The sequence below is a fragment of the Gigantopelta aegis genome, chromosome 9, assembly GCF_016097555.1.
Source record: "Gigantopelta aegis isolate Gae_Host chromosome 9, Gae_host_genome, whole genome shotgun sequence".
In the NCBI taxonomy this organism is placed as follows: domain Eukaryota; kingdom Metazoa; phylum Mollusca; class Gastropoda; order Neomphalida; family Peltospiridae; genus Gigantopelta; species Gigantopelta aegis.
In genome coordinates this window covers 83,026,301-83,045,173 of record NC_054707.1, presented here as the reverse complement: position 1 = coordinate 83,045,173, position 18,873 = coordinate 83,026,301, and the positions used below count along the sequence as shown (strand labels likewise).

The window sequence follows — 18,873 nt, the reverse complement described above, 5'->3', positions numbered from 1 at the left end:
GACTTTAACAATGACAGCGGGGTAAAACTTTTGTTTGTTTAGTTTTACAGGCCATTTAATATAGTGCACACAGTGCAAAATGGCGGTCATGTATTCATTTCCCTATGTACAAAAATATTTTTAATGTCTACTTGTCGTTTCCTCATTTGTGCACTTTGTTTTTGTAAATAGACGAGCCCTAAGTTCAGCTAGTGAACATTTCGCTAACGTTTGCAAACTATTTGACTGGTTCCCAAAGTGGTTTACTGTCTAGCGTAAAAATCAGTCTAGTGAACATATGCGACAAGCGGTTAACTGAACTTAACGTGGTTTATGTGATAGCCTGGTTCACGGTTTTTCACGATATGCCCTGCACGAATGCCAGACAACTCGGCCCGGAGGACAATTCGGCCCAGACAACTCGGCCCACGTCGAGACAGCTCGGCCCAGAGTTCTGAGACAACCTGGCCCACCGTGAGACAACTCGGCCCGGAGTCCAGAGACAACTCGGCACATGGACAATCTTGTCTATTGTTGAACAATATTGTTGAACAAGTGTTGTTTTTTAAATTAAAGTATTCTCACAGAAATAAAAGAATGTGTTTTTTGTTAAATTGATAAATTGCTGATCCATTTATCTTTGAAGATAGTTTCCACTGTTCAAATAATATGTTTTTGTTCTACAGTCGGTGACCTAAACATTGAAGATGATCCCAGAAAAAACATGCAAAAGTTATTTATCGTTGTAACAACACTGACTTTTATCTTTTGTTGGACGTTTTATTTCTATGTTCTTTTGGTGATTGGTGTTTTATTTCTTTATTATAACTATTTATGTATATGTGTTCTGTTTTTTTTTTTTGCATACGATATGTGCCTACAACATACACAATTGTAATTCTTAATGGTGACCATATAGTTAGCAGTATCTATCAGTATAATGCATTATTATTACTATAGTACAATACTTCGACACTACGACATGGCCAACTATCATACTTAACACGCATATAATGTGTCACAGCATGCCCCGTCTATCAGTCTAATAACTCGGCCACGGGGCCGAGTTGTCTCCCGGTCCGAGTTGTCTGGTCCCCGCCCTGCACTACACTGGCTAGAACAACATTACTAAATAATTGAAATCATGTTTTAAAAAAAAAGTACAATAAAATATACAAAATATTTTCATTTGAAAAATAAATATTTAGTTATCTTCAAAATATTATTGAAAGTAATTAAAAATTAAAATGTCAACATCGTGCTTAAAATATCAAATCAAAATCGAGAAAATCGAGTGACAATGCATTTTTGAGACGTTGAGCTATCGTGCTCCGATAACTTTACACTAACGATTAAAATAAGTTACAAAAATGTTACTTAATGAAAGAAAAAAAAAAAGACTAAAATATTCACCAATTCAACTGGTCCCTTGCCATCTTCTTCGGATTTTTTATTATCTTTCTTTTCCCCAGACGCATTTTTCGAGTCCTTTGCTTTATCCGCCATGGTTGAATGTTTGTATTCTACTTTCCGCAATTTTCCTCGGAGCACTTAACATAAACCTGATGAACGGTCTCAGAAGATTTTAAACTATCGATGATGTATGGTGTCTAGCATATCGTTATCTCGGTATTTGGTTAAGAACGAAAAGAAACCTCTACCTATAAAGCAGTAAGTGATGTATGCACTTCACATAGGCAGGACAGTGCAAACCTCACTTATGAGGAATTAGTTGGAACAGGAAAAAAAACTATTCATGTAGTGTGACCGACCCTGCAGTGCGACCCACCGTAACTCAAGCACTCTACCAGTGCCACTTAACTATATTCCGCCTTATGTCAAACTGTTATACGAGATTCTGATCCCCATACATTTGTCAATAAAAGTATCATGCAGGCAAGCCTACAGGTAGGCAGGCAGGCGGGCAGGCAGAAAATGATTTAGGCTAAAAAGATCTAGTAATATATATTGATATATACTGCCTGGTTTGTGATCTGTTCTGAATGTTTAAACAGTTCAAAATTAATAAACTCGATACGGTATTTTTAACAGAAGATGCATCATGAGACGTTACGGGACAGGACATAGACCATTGGTAATGAGCTCGCTTGACGTGCGGTTGGTCTAGGATCTTTCCCCGTCAGTGGACCCATTGGGCTACTTTTGGTTCCAGCCAGTGCAACACGACTTGTATACCAAAGGCCGTGGTATGTGCTATCATGTTTGTGGGATGGTGCATATACAAATTCCCTTACTATTAATAGAAAAATGTAGCGGGTTTCTTATCTAAGACTATACGTCAAACTTACAAAATGTTTGACATCCAATAGCCGATGATTAATAAATCAATGTGCTCTAGTGGTGTCGTTAAATAAAACACACATTCATGGAATTAAACCTATAATCAAGACTAGTTGTTGGGATAGTATGTAGGAAGTGCCTGTACACTGGTAATAAAGGTTTGGCCATAGATAGTATTTTTCTATAGAAGCGTAACATTTACGAAGGAAAGTCAAGGATTCCAATTTTTGGATACGCTTCACACATTTTTGGTGATGATGTGAAAGATATTTAGAGACTTTATGAATTAGTTGACAGTTATATATTTTCAACTTTTTGCCTCTCTTGATTCGTTATTTTGTTTTGTTAAAAATAATAACGTGTGTCCGCAAATCACAGTAAGCTGGATGTATTTTTAAAACACTTTTTGGTACTTCGGTTAGTTTATACGTTCCCAAGACAACTGTCAAAATACTATTCCCACATTGCATTTCGACATTAAGCACACCAGAATCTTGTAAATCATATTGAATATTTATTGTGTTATATGACATGAAAAGTCTCCTGTATTCTTCTCCTGCACCACTCCCCCTTCCCAAACAGATAAATTGGTTATCTAATTAAAATTTAATAATGAGATGCTCAATTTAAAAAGTTTTCATCATTAATAGAGGTATTTCACATTCCTATTACGCATGCGCGCGAAGAGTAACGTCCCTTGACAAAATAGACTGAAACTAGTCTATTTACAAATTGGGGGGTGTGAAAGACAGGTTGTTATGGGCGACTTGAGTAGTTTCGTAGGAGACTTTTAAACTTTGGCAACTAACATGTATATATTTCGAATTAGATGGTATAATGGCCATAGAAATCGGTCCGCTGATATTTACTGCGGAATGGTTCAAATTAAAAAGCAGTTCAACAACTTGGACAAAGTCTCTGTGACTTGTATCCGAGGGTTTTGATAATGCCAGATTAAAAGACTATCTCGTAAAAAGTATAAACAAAACATTTGACAGATTCCATAGGTTATGGCATCGACAGGTTATGGCATCGATCGATATATATATTTGAGAGAGAGAGAGAGAGAGAGAGAGAGAGAGAGTATACACACACACACACACACACACACACATATATATATATATATATATATATATGTCTTTAAAACATTTGTTGTTGTTTCTTGTTTTACCGTCTGTACTGCTAATTAACGGATGTTTGCTTCATAGTTGACTATAAATCAACTTTTGACATGTTGTCTCCTTCAAAAATAATGCAAATAGAATATATTAAATTAACCGTTCTCCACAAGTTTGTTTTCTTTTTCCATTTAATTATTTAATTCCGACTTCATGCGATGTATTGTTATAGTAAGTGAATCTACAAATGTCAAGCGTAGCCTGCCCAGAGGCAATTAGATGCATGTCAGATTCATACTTCCTTAATTGATACACAGTGGAAATGTCGGGACTGAATGGGTACTATTATTCCTGAAGGTGTGAAGATCGGTTATTTGCTGCACCTATCGCTGTTGTTAAAATATCCCTTTTATATAAGAGTAAAACTTTACTGTGGCCGCTTAATGCAGGTATTTTAGCGATTTGGGATCCGATTTAGGTGGCCGCTGGCCGCGTTAGACAGGTGACCGCTTATTACAGGTGCATTTACATTATAAATCGTTTGGGAGGAAAAAAGTGGCCGCTTAAGGCAGGTGACCGCTGAGTACAGGTGGCCGCTAGGACAGGTTTGACTGTGTATATATATATATATTAGAAGGTGTTTTGTTGCATTTTTCTTAGTGTCTATCTAATTGGGAAAAGTAAAAAAAAGAAGAGATTTTATGCTGTTACATGTATATCCATAAAGTGGGAATTTAAAAAAGGGGGATTTGGGGGGGGGGGGGGGGGTTTGAAGGTAGGTGCCGTTCTGTTTACCCATACACACGTTTTTATACAGTGTCAACATGAACGCATTGAGTATTATACAAAATATAATTATTTTCTTTACTGTTAATGTGTTTTCCACCATATCTAAGTATATAAAATACTAGACGGACCTGTGTAGGAACTTCCTGTACAGAGCCGTCATCACTCTATATATATTTATATATCATTATTATTATTATTATTATTTAAGGAGTGTCTGTTATTTCTTTTACGTTCATCGGGGTATGAACAAAATAAATCATCCGTAAATTGTGTGAATCGGCGAAGCCGTTCTCACATAAGTTTGCGGATGATTTTTTTGTTCATACCTAGATGAACGTAAAAGTAATAACAGACAATACTTATAATTAAATTTGAAACATACTGAGTAATAATAACATTAAAAGTTCATATATATATATATATATATATATATATATATATATATATATGTGTAATATTATATATATATATTCTGTTGAGTATTGTCCGAAATATACATATATTTTCTGTATATACAAAATAGATATTAATTTTATTTTATTTACTGTTTACTACCATATCTAAGTAGAGAATACTAAACCGCCCTGTATAGGAACGTTCTGTACAGAGCTGTCCTGACTACATATATTTTTTATATATTTACACACGCACACGTTATATATTTTATTGAGTATAATCCGAAATATACATATATTTTCTTTATATACAAAATATATATTTTTTTTTTTTACTGTTAATGTGTTTTCCACCATATCTAAGTATACTAGACCGCCCTGTATAGGAATGTCCTGTACAGAACCGGTAAGGTTTTGGTCCCTTGTGCGTTCACTGGCTTCCCTCCTACAAAATGTGCCGAACAAACCCTCGTACTTAGAGTAACATTAAAATCGTTTTCTACGTGAAACGATTACCCACAATCGTTTCCGATATCCATTGGCTGGATAACGAATTTCCCGGACATATGCGGTTGGAACAGTTAATAATTGAACAATGGTCGTGGCCTCCCATTGCTTTTGCCCCCCAATTTGCAGATATGTCTATTTTGGCGAGATCTCGCAAAATCTCGCGGTTTGCGTCCTCGAGTAACTCCGCAACGGGCACATGCGCAGTGGAATGTGAAATACCTCTATTTTAGTTTTGCTACAAGAAAAGGAAACATGTTTTGCAAATATTTAAATGTTCTATTTTCCAAATAATGAAAAATTATATCTGACCATCAGCGATTTTTTCAGAGTCAACGTAAAAATGCATACCCTAAGAAATAAAAATTTGTAATATTAAAAAGTTATTTAAATGTCCCGTATGACTTCAAAACACAATTTACACAACAGTAGGCCCTAGTTTGTTTTGAAATATTTTATTGATCAGAAAAAATCATAAGCATAAACAGCATCAATGTTATGTAGCTGATTAACCATTGTTTTAAAATCAAATAAGGTGGAAGTTTATATCGTTTTATTTGTGATAGTTTGTAGATGCTCATAATTCTTTTTACTCAAATTATTTCTTTACCCACCCACAGTTTAACATGCCTCTAAAGAAACAATACAATAATTTTTTAAAAGTAACAAATAATTGGGTCAAACTGGTACATGGAGCGAACAGGTCATACTGGGGCAAACTGACTGGGGGCGAACTGCCTAGGGGGCGAAACATCATGGATTCATATCAGACAATAATCAGTATTCATAATCATATATAAAACATAATAACATAATGTCCAATGGCATTAAGTATTTAACATAATTAATATTTATTAATATATAGTAATAGAAGGTAGAGAGTAGATAGAATAGAAATGGGATAGTCAAGAAAAAATATGATAATGATGATCCTATTGTTGGAGCTAATCCTTATATGGGGCAGTAAAAATCAGAATAATAAGTTAGTTCAACTCAAATCTCTTACTTTCAGCTATATGTTTATATACTGCTTTAAAAAATAAATAGTTTTCTTCAATTGGTATGTTTATTGAGCCGGATAATAGTAGATCAATGTCTAAAATATCAAGGTAATTCCTTAAGGATGCAAATAAATCATATATAGCTTAGGAATATCAATATGTGGTTTTCTTATGAATAACATTGATTTGGTTTTAGTTATACTAAATTCAACTCCCCAGCTAATTGACCACTCATGTATAGATTCTAAGTCTTCATTTAGCGTTTCGGCTGTAGAAGTATGGTCATTGACAATGTAATCAAGAGAAGTATCATCAGCAAATAATTTTATTTTATTAGATACATTGTCTACTAGATCATTTACGAATATTAAGAAAAGATATGGCCCAAGTATAGATCCCTGTGGTACTCCAGCATTGATATTCCTCCAATTTGAGATGTAACCATTAGGTTTTACTCTTTATTTCCTTTCAGACAGATAACTGATGAAACAATTAAGAAGATTATCACAGATACCATATTTCATTAGTTTAAAAATTAAACCTTTATGCCATACCCTATCAAAGGCTTTAGTAATATCACAGAATAAAAATCTTATGTCCTTGCCATTATCTAGGTTTTTCATTATAGTATCATAAATTATAATTAGTAGTTGATTAGTTGTAGAATCTTTTGATGTGAAACCTGATTGATTATTCCAGTCCCGTGGCACACAACCCAGTGAGAGAGATTTGTTAAACATTTTGGTTAGTGGTGTTACAAGGGACTGACAAATGGATTTTATTAACTTAGGTGACATATTGTCAGGTCACAGCATTTTATTGATATTAAGGGTTTTAATCTGACCAAGAACATCTTGTTGTGAGATTACAATATTAGATCATTTATCTGGGGACAGTGGATTGATATTGGGTAGATTAGGTTCGTTTTCCATTCTTCATATGGAGGCTAAATCATTTACTGATGATTTAGCGCATTTGCTTTATCTCTTGGATGAAAGTGAAGGTGGTTACCATTGATAATTGGGCTTGATACTTTGTTTTTATTTCCAGATTTGCTAATGGATTTTGCCAGTTTCCCCCATTGGTTAATAGGGGATGTTTTATCAACAAACAGTATTTATTATACTTGATGACATTGTTGAAATTATTTTTTAACTGACCATAACTTTGACACCAGAGCGTACCCCAAAATAAATCTCTGGCGGAAGTCCTATGGGTATACTTGCCTGAGATTCAATTAATTTTGAGATAGTTTGCCTTCAATGGACTGCTTTTTCCTGTTTCATCCAATACCCAATGTAAAAATCTGTAGTATGTACTTTCCTGTCCATAGGAAAATGTATATAAAAGATCCACTTCTGCTTTTTCTAAAGTAATAGCTTATGTGTCATTAATGAGCAGAGCAATTACAGTATGATATTTCTTTGTACCATGTGCTGATTGAATAGGCAAGGGTACGGCAAAACTTTTAAATGTGCCTGTATCCAATTACGGTTAATGCAAGTCATCCTGGTCACAACCTCTTGACTGCCAGTAGCAGTTCATTAGGGCAGAAGGAGGTAGGTGCATGGGCAGAATTTGGAATAAAAATTTAGTAGAATTCACAAATGTTCATGACCAGACGTAAGAATTAATTTAAAAAAAAACATTGTTTACTCACACAAAACGTTTTAGGTGATATGAACCATTTAGACAGGCAGCGGCTGCTGAACTAAAGTATATCAGACTATTTACAAAAAAAAAAAAAAAAAAAAAAAGTCCAATGGCCCTTTGATAGGAAATGTTCATCGAGAGGGTGGCACTTTGGGCTTGAAGATGATGCCAGTTCATTTAAATTCAGCAGATGCTGCTAAAGATTTCCCACTTCAGTGTTTCTACCAGAAAGAAATTTTTGGGTATGGCACTATGGAACTGAATGCAACCACAGTCAACAGGGGGTATGGGGTGCCTCCCCCAGAAAGAAAATGGATTAAATTTAGGGTTAGGGTTAAGAAAATCACATAGTAATGATAAGAGTAATTAATTTTGTCAAAAGGTTGACTTTAAAAAAAATGTGTCAAAACATTTGGGTATGGCGCTGTACTCATTTTACCCTCTGGCAGAAACCCTGCACTTTCCTGAAAACATTGGGTGGTCCTTGGCCATGAGACTATTCAGAAGCTGGTAAATGGTTGATTTAGCAGGGTTTGTCTGTAGTACCCACCCTTGAAGGCTGTAACAGGATTTTGAGTCCTCTCCTGTGCCGACTTGGATGTAGGTGCAGTGCAGGGAGGTAATGTCCAAGAACAGTTTCCTAATTCAGTTATTTTCCAGGAGAGCATCACACAACCGTTGCTCACCACAGTTTGAACCCCATCCCTTTCACAGGTCCCTGGGATGGTATAAAATCTCGCTTGGTTGATGAAGTGTTCCAGCTTCTCCAGTTATGGGAGTACTGGAAGGCCTTTGATAACAATTTATGACGTGGTGGTACCTTGAAGATAGCTTGCCTATGGCTACTCACTGACTGTTGTCAGGTGTTGTTGACACTTTGTGGTGGTAACAGGTGGTATGACATGCTCTGAGAGTGATGAGGTCATCTTTCTGTATCACCGCCTCAACACAGCTCACAGTTGGTATGGGTGGGAGCCTATGGAGCTGAAGGTGGGGACAATGGCCGGCTGGCAGGATGCTCTTCGTAACATACATGGCTCTGCAGGTGCCTTAGCAGGTGATAGGGTGGGGGGGCAATGTCAGAGAATGAAACTCTGCTGGCACTTGGTACATGGGCTTTTGTGACACCCGTAGTGTCATCTGTGATTGTTTTGTTTTTTACTTTTTACTGTTTTCTTTGTCCCCAAAATAATCTAGATGTTGCTAAGGAGCTAGAATATACAGTTATGTACTTTGTGATCAAACATCAGAATTCTACCAAGGCTCGTCTCTTGGTGGGGGTGGGATGTGTGTGTGGGGGATGGAGATCCAGGATGAAGGTAAAACTCAAACTGAAGTGTTGAACACCAAGTACCAGTGTTATAAAACTGCCAGTATGTCATTAAACAAATAGTCCTTTTCTTTCTTCTTACATACATGTACATGTGTATATGAAAACTGATGTGTGCTTTTATTATTCTTTGAATAAATTTAGATTTTATTATTGCTCTCATTATTTTTCATTTCTGTCTGTGTGTCTCTATAATAATATTATGTATTAAGTAAGGCTTTCTTTATCAGGTATGACTTCTGAATGTGTTAAAGTCATCGTGCGTTGTCGGCCGATGAATGAGAGAGAACACAAGCTGAAATGCAAGTGTGTTATTGACATGGTGGAAAGTCGAGGACAGTGTGTTATCAAAAACCCCAATGATGCGAAGGCTCCTCCGAAAACGTTCACTTTTGATGGTTCTTACTTCATAAATTCAACGACAGAGCAGATATATAATGACATAGCCTACCCACTTGTTGAGGTATGTATGTTAAATCTAAACAGTCTCTTATCACTATCAGGACATTATTTTAAAAAAAAAGTTGTTACCGTATACATTTGTAAAAATAATGTTTATATTTTTTATGATTCCTATACAATAAGGGTGAGACGTAGCCCAGTGGTAAAGCACTCGCTTGATGCATGATCGGTTTGGGATCGATCCCCATCAGTGGGCCCATTGGGCTATTTCTCGTTCCAGCCAGTGCACCACGACTGGTCCATTAAATACTGTGGTATGTGCTATCCTGTTTATGGGATGGTGCATATAAAAGATTAATTACTGCTAATTGAAAAGAATAGCCAATGAAGTGCCGACAGCGGGTTTCCTCCCTCAATATCTGTGTGGTCCTTAACCCCATTAAACCATAAATAAAACGTGTTGAGTCAGGGTTGAAAATTAACATGCAAACCATGGTCGCCAGCAGGGCCAGTTAAAAAATAATCTTACTGGTCCTTCTCAAATTCAACTAGCCCTCCTTTGAAAGTTATCTGCGCATTCAAATTCAAAACTAATGTTCTTTGTTAAATAATCCAATAACCGATGATTAAGTAATAAATGTGCTCCAGTGGTGTTGTTAAACAAAACAAATTTGTTAAATAATAATCATGTGCTCTCCATATATACTAGTAGTCTGTTTGCATTAAAAGGAAACCGATAATAAATAAATGAATAAAGTAAAAATTCATATAAAACATGTTATTAAAGTGAAGACTAAAGGCTAGAACTCTTCTGGGAGTGGCAGTCCTCTGAGGGGATCAAGAGGGATGAAATTTCAGTAAAGAATTTCCTCGGCAGTGGTTGTACTCCTATAGACTAGGGAACTAGATAGAGATCCATGGAATCATCCACTATTTTGCCAAATGCCCATATCATGTATTACGGTTTTGTCGTTCAGATTACGTTGGATGTTTCGTCAATTGCCTTAAAACATATATTAGAAATGAAGATTTAACCTATGCAGTTTGGTGGTAATGTGTAAAGAATTTTCTTTTTCATTTACACTGAACGTTTTTCCACAAAACTTTTTTTTTCTGCCTCAGTAAAGTGTAATAACGCGCTTGCATGTGTGTTGGCGTGTGTTTAATATGGATCTTGTAAATGCTACAGTATTAGGTTACATATATATCGAAAGAAAAATAAATCTTTAAACAAATAAAAAAATTTTTTTTTATCAGATTACAAAGGATAAAAGCGTACTGATCTGTTCTTATTTCTTATTGTATTTATTCTGCTGCCAGACCGGTAGTTCGCGCCAGCACAGACGCAGTGTGTTTTGTCACATTTGAGTCAGTTTCAGTGAGTTTCTTTTTTAACTGGCACCATACTCATCAGATGCTAAAATCGATATTTGCCCAACGGACTGTTTTTATTAAATTCTTAGGCACCCCTAACCAATAAAGGTCGACCAAGCGACTACTAATTTTTAACTCAGTTGAGTGCATTGTTAAATAAACCATTTCCTTCCTTCCTATACACAAAAAATATATATCTGCTGAACGACTCGCTGGTGAATTTCTGGTTTCAGTTACAGCAAACTACTGTTCTCTTTGACCTATAGTAAGCAGCCACATTTCCATACCATTAGTGGTTCTATAATAATAACAATGCTTGGTGTTTAAGGTAACGTTTAATAGCATACATGGACACATGTATTTATTTGGTTAATTTTAGTTTGTTAGCTTCATGCTTTGGTTAACTGCAGAGTATTTTCTTTCAGGCAATTTTCATATGCATAATTTATATAGAGGATTTTCTTGAAAATTATTAAAAGGTGGCTAAATGAAACAAAAAAATATTTACTAGCTAAATACTAAGTTTTGTGGCCACTTGAAATAGCAACTGTCTAATTTGGCTATGGCCAGGGTGAGCCCTGGTTTTGTTAAATTTGTAAGGTTTGATGTATAATAATATGACATTGTGTATGTTTATGTGGTTTTCATGTCTGAGGTGTGTAATATTCTTAACTACAGGGTGTCACGGAGGGCTACAATGGAACAATATTTGCTTATGGTCAGACTGGTTGTGGCAAATCATTTACGATGCAGGGCATAACCAATCCTCCAACACAGCGGGGTATTATTCCAAGGTAAGAAATAAAAAAATAAATGAAAAACATTTATATGCACCATTTAAACATTTTCAATTCAATTTCACTTCATCTGTAATTATTTTTACAATGTTTAGTTGAATTAAATATTTACAAAAATCCCCTCCGCTTCTTCCATCTCAAACCTGAAAATGAACTGTTGAGTCACTGGTATTTAAATCTTATATTTGCGACTTAAATTGATTTACAGTTTATGATTATTCATTTAAGATGATGTATGTTAATGATGGCTCTAAGAGTTTACTTCATATGTCATGTCTGGAAATCCTTATTGAAATGTTTTTCATTTCTTTGATTTACAGAGCCTTTGATCATGTGTTTGAGACTGTGTCTGTTACTGACGGAACTAAGTTCTTGATTCACGCGTCGTACCTGGAGATTTACAATGAAGAAATCCGTGATTTGTTGGGCAAGGATACGAAACAGAGACTGGAACTTCACGAACATCCCGAGAAAGGCGTCTATGTCAATGGTAAGAGTTTACAATTTATTCACATCCCGAAAAAGGCGTTGATGTCAATGATAGTTTACGATTTATTCACATCCCAAGAAAGGTGTCTATGTCAATGGTAAGAGTTTACGATTTATTCATATCCCGAGAAAGGCATCTATGTCAGTGGTAAGAGTTTATGATTTATTCACATCCCAAGAAAGAAAGAAAGAAATGTTTTATTTAATGACGCACTGAACACATTTTATTTACGGTCATATGGCGTCAGACATATGGTTAAGGACCACACAGATTTTGAGAGGAAACCCATTCTCGCCATTACATGGGCTACTCTTTCCGATTAGCAGCAAGGGATCTTTTATTTTCGCATCCCACAGGCAGGATAGCACAAACCATGGCCTTTGTTGAACCAGTTATGGATCACTGGTCGGTGCAAGTGGTTTACACCTACCCATTGAGCCTTGCGGAGCACTCACTCAGGGTTTGGAGTCGGTATCTGGATTAAAAATCCCATGCCTTGACTGGGATCCGAACCCAGTACCTTCCAGCCTATAGACTGATGGACTAACCACGACGCCACCGAGGCCTGTCACATCCCAAGAAAGACGTCTATGTCAATGATAAGAGTTTACGATTTATTCACATCCTGAGAAAGGCGTCTATGTCAGTGGTAAAAGTTTACAATGTATTCACACCCCGAGAAAGGTGTCTATGTTAAGAGTTTACGATTTATTCACATCCCGAGAAAGGCATCTATGTCAATGGTAAGAGTTTACAATTTATTCACACCCGAGAAAGGCATCTATGTCAATGGTAAGAGTTTACAATTTATTCACACCCGAGAAAGGCATCTATGTCAATGTTAAGAGTTTACAATTTATTCACTACAATGGAATATTTTTTTCACAAGCTTACAAAATATACTTCTTCCCATATTTTTACAATTATGTCTGTTATGATCAATTATAATTGAACAATGATGCCTTACATCATTCAGCGGTCTAAAAACATCTGAGTTATAATTAAATCCAATCAGATATAGAGGATCCTACCAGTGGCAGGTCCAAAAAATCCATTTAGGGGGCACCAGTGACATTAGGAGGAGTGCCAAGGGAACTTTGGGAAAATTAATATATAATAAAATTATAATTGTTGCATAATTTTGTGGTGGCTGGGGCCCTGGGGCCCCCCAAGATCGGCCTCTGCCTGCAGAAAACTGATAGACTTTCCCCCATCAAAATGCCGTTTAAGGGGAGCTATATCACTCTGGCTCCCCATCACTCCCATCAAACTAGTTCAAAGTGAATCATTTTTATCTCCCCTTAGCAGGCACAATATGGTAATATCTTAAATGTGAAAATCTAAATCTAAAGGTGAAGGTGCCAATTATGACAAGACAATATTAAGCTTTCATCGGTTGCTATGCAATCAGCTATTCACAAACAAGGCACTCATATCATATGGCATCATGATAAGCTAGAGAAGCAATTATCCACTCCCCTCAATGTTTTTCATGGTGTTGTCTCAAATTGTATGCTGGCATTAACACCCCCTCTCACAGTTTACAATTTGTAGGTTCCTGAAAATAATATTGATAATTGTGAATGACCTCATAATGTGAATAATACTTGTAAATATCAATCTCTGCCCCCTGCCCCCCCCCACACTGCCCCTCCAATACAAGTAATTTTCCCACCTTGCAATGTATTATATTACTGTACCATATGTCTACAATGTATGTGAGACTTAAATCCAGTGGTTTAACCACTGCACCACCAAACTCATGTTGATATGTATGTCAATTGTGAGTTACTAGCTTTCCCGTCCGACCCACCCTCAGTGAGAAATATTACACATGCCCCTAACATTAGAAACTTTGTCAGTATTTGACTATGTTATTTCGTCAGACCTGTCGATGCATGCCGTCCACAATGTCCAGGAGTGTGAACGAATCATGGCCCAGGGCTGGAAGAACCGAGCTACAGGGGCCACACTGATGAACGCCGACTCATCACGCAGCCATTCCATCTTCACGATATCGCTCGAGATGGCCACAACAGACGAAGAGGGTGAAGATCATATACGAGCAGGGAAACTAAACCTTGTAGATCTGGCAGGAAGTGAGCGACAAGCAAAAACAGGTATAGGAATTTTATTTATGTGTGATTAGTTATGTTGATATCCACTAAAATGATTAAAAACCGTAACAGTTGTCATCATTAGGCTCTTGCTGGAAGAAAGTCAGTATCAAATGTGGAGTCAGGACGCATCTATATGGTTTTATTTATCAAATGTGACAACATCCATGGCTTTGACTTTGGGAATTTTAGGGTCATTTTACAAACATTTGGGAATTTTCAGTTTCATTTTTTTAAATCTTGTTAATTAAGCTAAGTTAGAATTTACAAGAGTAATACTACACATGTATTTGAATTTATTCAAATTAATATCCATGTATCTATTTGTCTTTACATAATAGTAAAAAATTGAAATTATTTACATTCAGATTGGGAATGTTTTACTCCAAAATTGGGAATGAAAAATGACATTTGCTTTCGGGAATGGTGCCGATTATCGGAGTCCAAAAACATTGATGATAAAACCCTGCATTCAGTAACCAATGTGTATGGTGTTTTAGATTTAAGGGTGTAAACTGTTTGTGCAAATTTCAGATCTCTGGCTTATGTAGCCTTAGGATATATTCAAAATCCAGGGTTTAACCTCTGGTTAGGAAACATGGAAAACTTTGACCCAGACAAGAATTTCATATGGGTTATATTGTGGTGTTAACAAACCCATGGTTTTAAGTAGATCACCTGAAGATCTGCATTGGTTAAATGGAAGTAAGTTCCAAAATGCCCATAGCATTATACAAGTACCTTCACATGTTTTATTTATAAAAAAAACCCCAAAACAGCTGAAGAAAAAGACAAAACAAAAATAATGTTTCAAAGAGATTTTAAAGGGTTTATCATCTTTCATAACTGCATTTGAAATGCATTTTTATTTTTAGGTTCCACTGGTGACAGGTTGAAAGAGGCAACAAAAATCAACCTTTCTCTGTCTGCTCTCGGTAACGTGATATCAGCTCTTGTTGATGGGAAATCAAAACACATACCTTACCGAGACTCCAAACTCACTCGCCTGCTGCAGGACTCCTTGGGCGGCAACACAAAGACAATGATGGTCGCCTGCCTGTCTCCGGCCGACAACAACTACGACGAGACGTTAAGTACGCTGCGGTACGCCAACCGTGCCAAAAACATCAAGAATAAACCGAAGATCAACGAGGACCCGAAAGACGCTCTGCTGCGCCAGTACCAGGAGGAGATCCAGAAGCTGAAAGCTATGTTGATGGGTCAGATTCCGCTTCCTACAGACGGGTTTTCAGGTGAGAAGTCAGGACATGTTGATGGGTCAGATCCCGCTTCCTGCAGACGGGTTTTCAGGTGAGAAGTCAGGACGTGTTGATGGGGCAGATCCCACTTCCTACAGACAGGTTTTCAGGTGAGAAGTCAGGACATGTATATGAGTCAGATCCCACTTCCTACAGACAGGTTTTCAGGTGAGAAGTCAGGATGTGTTGATGGGTCAGATCCTACTTCCTACAGACGGGTTTTCAGGTGAGAAGTCAGGACATGAGTCAGATCCTGCTTCCTACAGACGGGTTTTCAGGTGAGAAGTCAGGACGTGTTGATGGGACAGATCCCGCTTCCTACAGACGGGTTTTCAGGTGAGAAGTCAGGACGTGTTGATGGGGCAGATCCCGCTTCCTACAGACGGGTTTTCAGGTGAGAAGTCAGGACGTGTTGATGGGGCAGATCCCGCTTCCTACAGACGGGTTTTCAGGTGAGAAGTCAGGACGTGTTGATGGGGCAGATCCCGCTTCCTACAGATGGGTTTTCATGTGAGAAGTCAGGACATGAGTCAGATCCTGCTTCCTACAGATGGGTTTTCAGGTGAGAAGTCAGGACATGAGTCAGATCCTGCTTCCTACAGATGGGTTTTCAGGTGAGAAGTCAGGACATGAGTCAGATCCTGCTTCCTACAGATGGGTTTTCAGGTGAGAAGTCAGGAAATGTTGATGGGTCAGATCCCGCTTCCTACAGACAGGTTTTCAGGTGAGAAGTCAGGACGTGTTGATGGGGCAGATCCCGCTTCCTACAGATGGGTTTTCAGGTGAGAAGTCAGGACATGAGTCCGATCCTGCTTCCTACAGATGGGTTTTCAGGTGAGAAGTCAGGACATGAGTCAGATCCTGCTTCCTACAGATGGGTTTTCAGGTGAGAAGTCAGGACATGAGTCAGATCCTGCTTCCTACAGATGGGTTTTCAGGTGAGAAATCAGGACATGAGTCGGATCCTGCTTCCTACAGATGGGTTTTCAGGTGAGAAGTCAGGACGTGTTGATGGGGCAGATCCCGCTTCCTACAGACGGGTTTTCAGGTGAGAAGTCAGGACGTGTTGATGGGGCAGATCCCACTTCCTACAGATGGGTTTTCAGGTGAGAAGTCAGGACGTGTTGATGGGTCAGATCCCGCTTCCTACAGACGGGTTTTCAGGTGAGAAGTCAGGACGTGTTGATGGGGCAGATCCTGCTTCCTACAGACGGGTTTTCAGGTGAGAAATCAGGACCTGTTGATGGGTCAGATCCCGCTTCCTGCAGACGGGTTTTTAGGTGAGAAGTCAGGACGTGTTGATGGGGCAGATCCTGCTTCCTACAGACGGGTTTTTAGGTGAGAAGTCAGGACGTGTTGATGGGGCAGATCCCGCTTCCTACAGACGGGTTTTCAGGTGAGAAATCAGGACCTGTTGATGGGTCAGATCCCGCTTCCTACAGACGGGTTTTTAGGTGAGAAGTCAGGACGTGTTGATGGGGCAGATCCCGCTTCCTACAGACGGGTTTTCATGTGAGAAGTCAGGACATGAGTTAGAGCCCGCTTCCTACAGATGGGTTTTCAGGTGAGAAGTCAGGACGTGTTGATGGGGCAGATCCTGCTTCCTACAGACGGGTTTTCAGGTGAGAAGTCAGGAAATGTCACTGAGATACTTTGTGTGAGATGAGGCAATGTTTATGGGTCAGATTCCACTTCCTACAGACAGATTTTCAGGTGAGAAGTTGGGGAAGTCATTAAAATATGTTATTATGAGATGAATGGGGTTTTGTTAAACATTCATTCATGATTAAAACCAAGGTGGACTGATAATTGCTCTTTCACATTAAATTTAATGGATGGTTCATTACTAATGAGTAATAAATTTAAAATGACAAAGGTTTCATTATGGATATTGTTTTTATACTTTATTAGTATCTAGTATTGAATGGAGTGGAACTTTTTCTGATTTCAGTGTGTTGTTTTTGTATAAGATACTACCTTTCATAGATAACTCTCTCCTATGTGCATTTCCCTCGGTTACAACAGATTAAGATAGAGGGAAAATAAAAATTGAGATCCAAAGAGTGAGGGAAGAGGTGATCATGAGACAGAAATTGTGATACTCATTATGACATGTTTGAAGATTTTAGCCAGTCATTGGCTGTCAGGACAGTGTAACAGGAAATACCCAGTTAGAGGTCAGGTGATGTCGTCATGAACAGAAAACTCTCAAAGGTTCTTCAGTCTTCACAAAGTAGATTGATTTGATTTGGGGTGCAGAAAAATAACTTTGTAACTATGGTATTGGGTGTTTTTTTCAGCTCTTATTTTATGTGGGTATCATGTCCCTGATAATAGAAAATGGTAAGTTTTGATAATAAAGTGAATTAGCACTGTTTTAGCTTGTAGGGTGTTTGTGTGTAGAGCAAATGCCTCTAATGTTCTGTTCAAAGCACGTAAATTAGAAAATGTAATGTTTTGCTAATAAAACATTAGTCGTACATTGATTTATACATTTGTAAAAGAGTGAAATATCACTGTTCCGGCTTGTGAGAGATGGATGCATCTTGTAGTCTTGCTCCAAGCTTATTCTGTCATAATTAGAAAATGCTAATTTTTGCTAACAAAACATGGATTTTTAAATGGCTGTAACGGTCTGGTTTTCCATTGGCGAATCCAAAGAATAGATAAATTCAGCCAAAACCAGCGACTTGATATTTGTTATGCATTCATTAACTGATGGTTGGATAATGTCTTTGATCAGATGAGTTTAGTAGATTTCTTTTCAATTACATTTACATAGATCTCATACTATTTTGGGGTGGGGGTGGGGGGGTGGGGGGGGTTGTAGGTTGGGGGTTTTCTTGGGGTTTTTTTGGGGGGAGGGGGGGGTTGCATTGTGCTGAAATTACCTGTAATTGTATACTTTGTTGCTAACAAGACTTTTTTATCTGTGCAGTATTTAGTGACAGGTTTCACAGCAGTGTCATGTTTTACTAGTTTAGCCCATTAATCTGTAATAACAAGTACACTTTTCACTGGTACAGAAATCCAAGATCTGCAGAAATCCGAACAGAAAGTGGATCCAAACGCTGTCACTCGCGAAGAACTGGAGGAGGAGAAACAGAGGCTGAGAAAGGTAACTCGATAAACATCTGGCTCAACAAAGAGGAAATATTTTATACATTATTTTATAGGATTTATTGTTGATGTTTATATGTTATTACACATGATAACTGGCATCTCAACTGATTTATTGTTGATGTTTATATGTTATTACACATAACTGGCATCTCAACTGATTTATTGATGATGTTTATATGTTATTACACATGATAACTGGCATCTCAACTGATTTATTGTTGATGTTTATATGTTA

General features: G+C 37.5%; 2 protein-coding genes across 2 annotated transcripts in view; one reads left to right on the top strand and one right to left on the bottom strand.

The window, feature by feature from the left end:
* The window catches only part of LOC121380532 (26S proteasome non-ATPase regulatory subunit 2-like), a 30,312-nt gene extending 28,820 nt beyond the window's left edge, over positions 1 to 1,492 (bottom strand). Inside the window, exon 1 of the mRNA XM_041509377.1 lies at positions 1,393 to 1,492. Within this exon, the coding sequence (XP_041365311.1) occupies positions 1,393 to 1,485 (93 nt within the window). The 5' untranslated portion in view covers positions 1,486 to 1,492. The remainder of the gene's footprint in view (positions 1 to 1,392) is intronic.
* Positions 1,493 to 2,554: 1,062 nt separating this feature from the next.
* LOC121381794 (kinesin-like protein KIF17) overlaps positions 2,555 to 18,873 on the top strand; it is a 49,287-nt gene continuing 32,968 nt past the window's right edge. Inside the window, exons 1-7 of the mRNA XM_041511149.1 lie at positions 2,555 to 2,657; positions 9,307 to 9,539; positions 11,531 to 11,646; positions 11,970 to 12,139; positions 14,026 to 14,259; positions 15,132 to 15,509; positions 18,542 to 18,633. Coding sequence (XP_041367083.1) covers positions 9,309 to 9,539; positions 11,531 to 11,646; positions 11,970 to 12,139; positions 14,026 to 14,259; positions 15,132 to 15,509; positions 18,542 to 18,633 — 1,221 coding nt within the window. The 5' untranslated portion in view covers positions 2,555 to 2,657; positions 9,307 to 9,308. The remainder of the gene's footprint in view (positions 2,658 to 9,306; positions 9,540 to 11,530; positions 11,647 to 11,969; positions 12,140 to 14,025; positions 14,260 to 15,131; positions 15,510 to 18,541; positions 18,634 to 18,873) is intronic.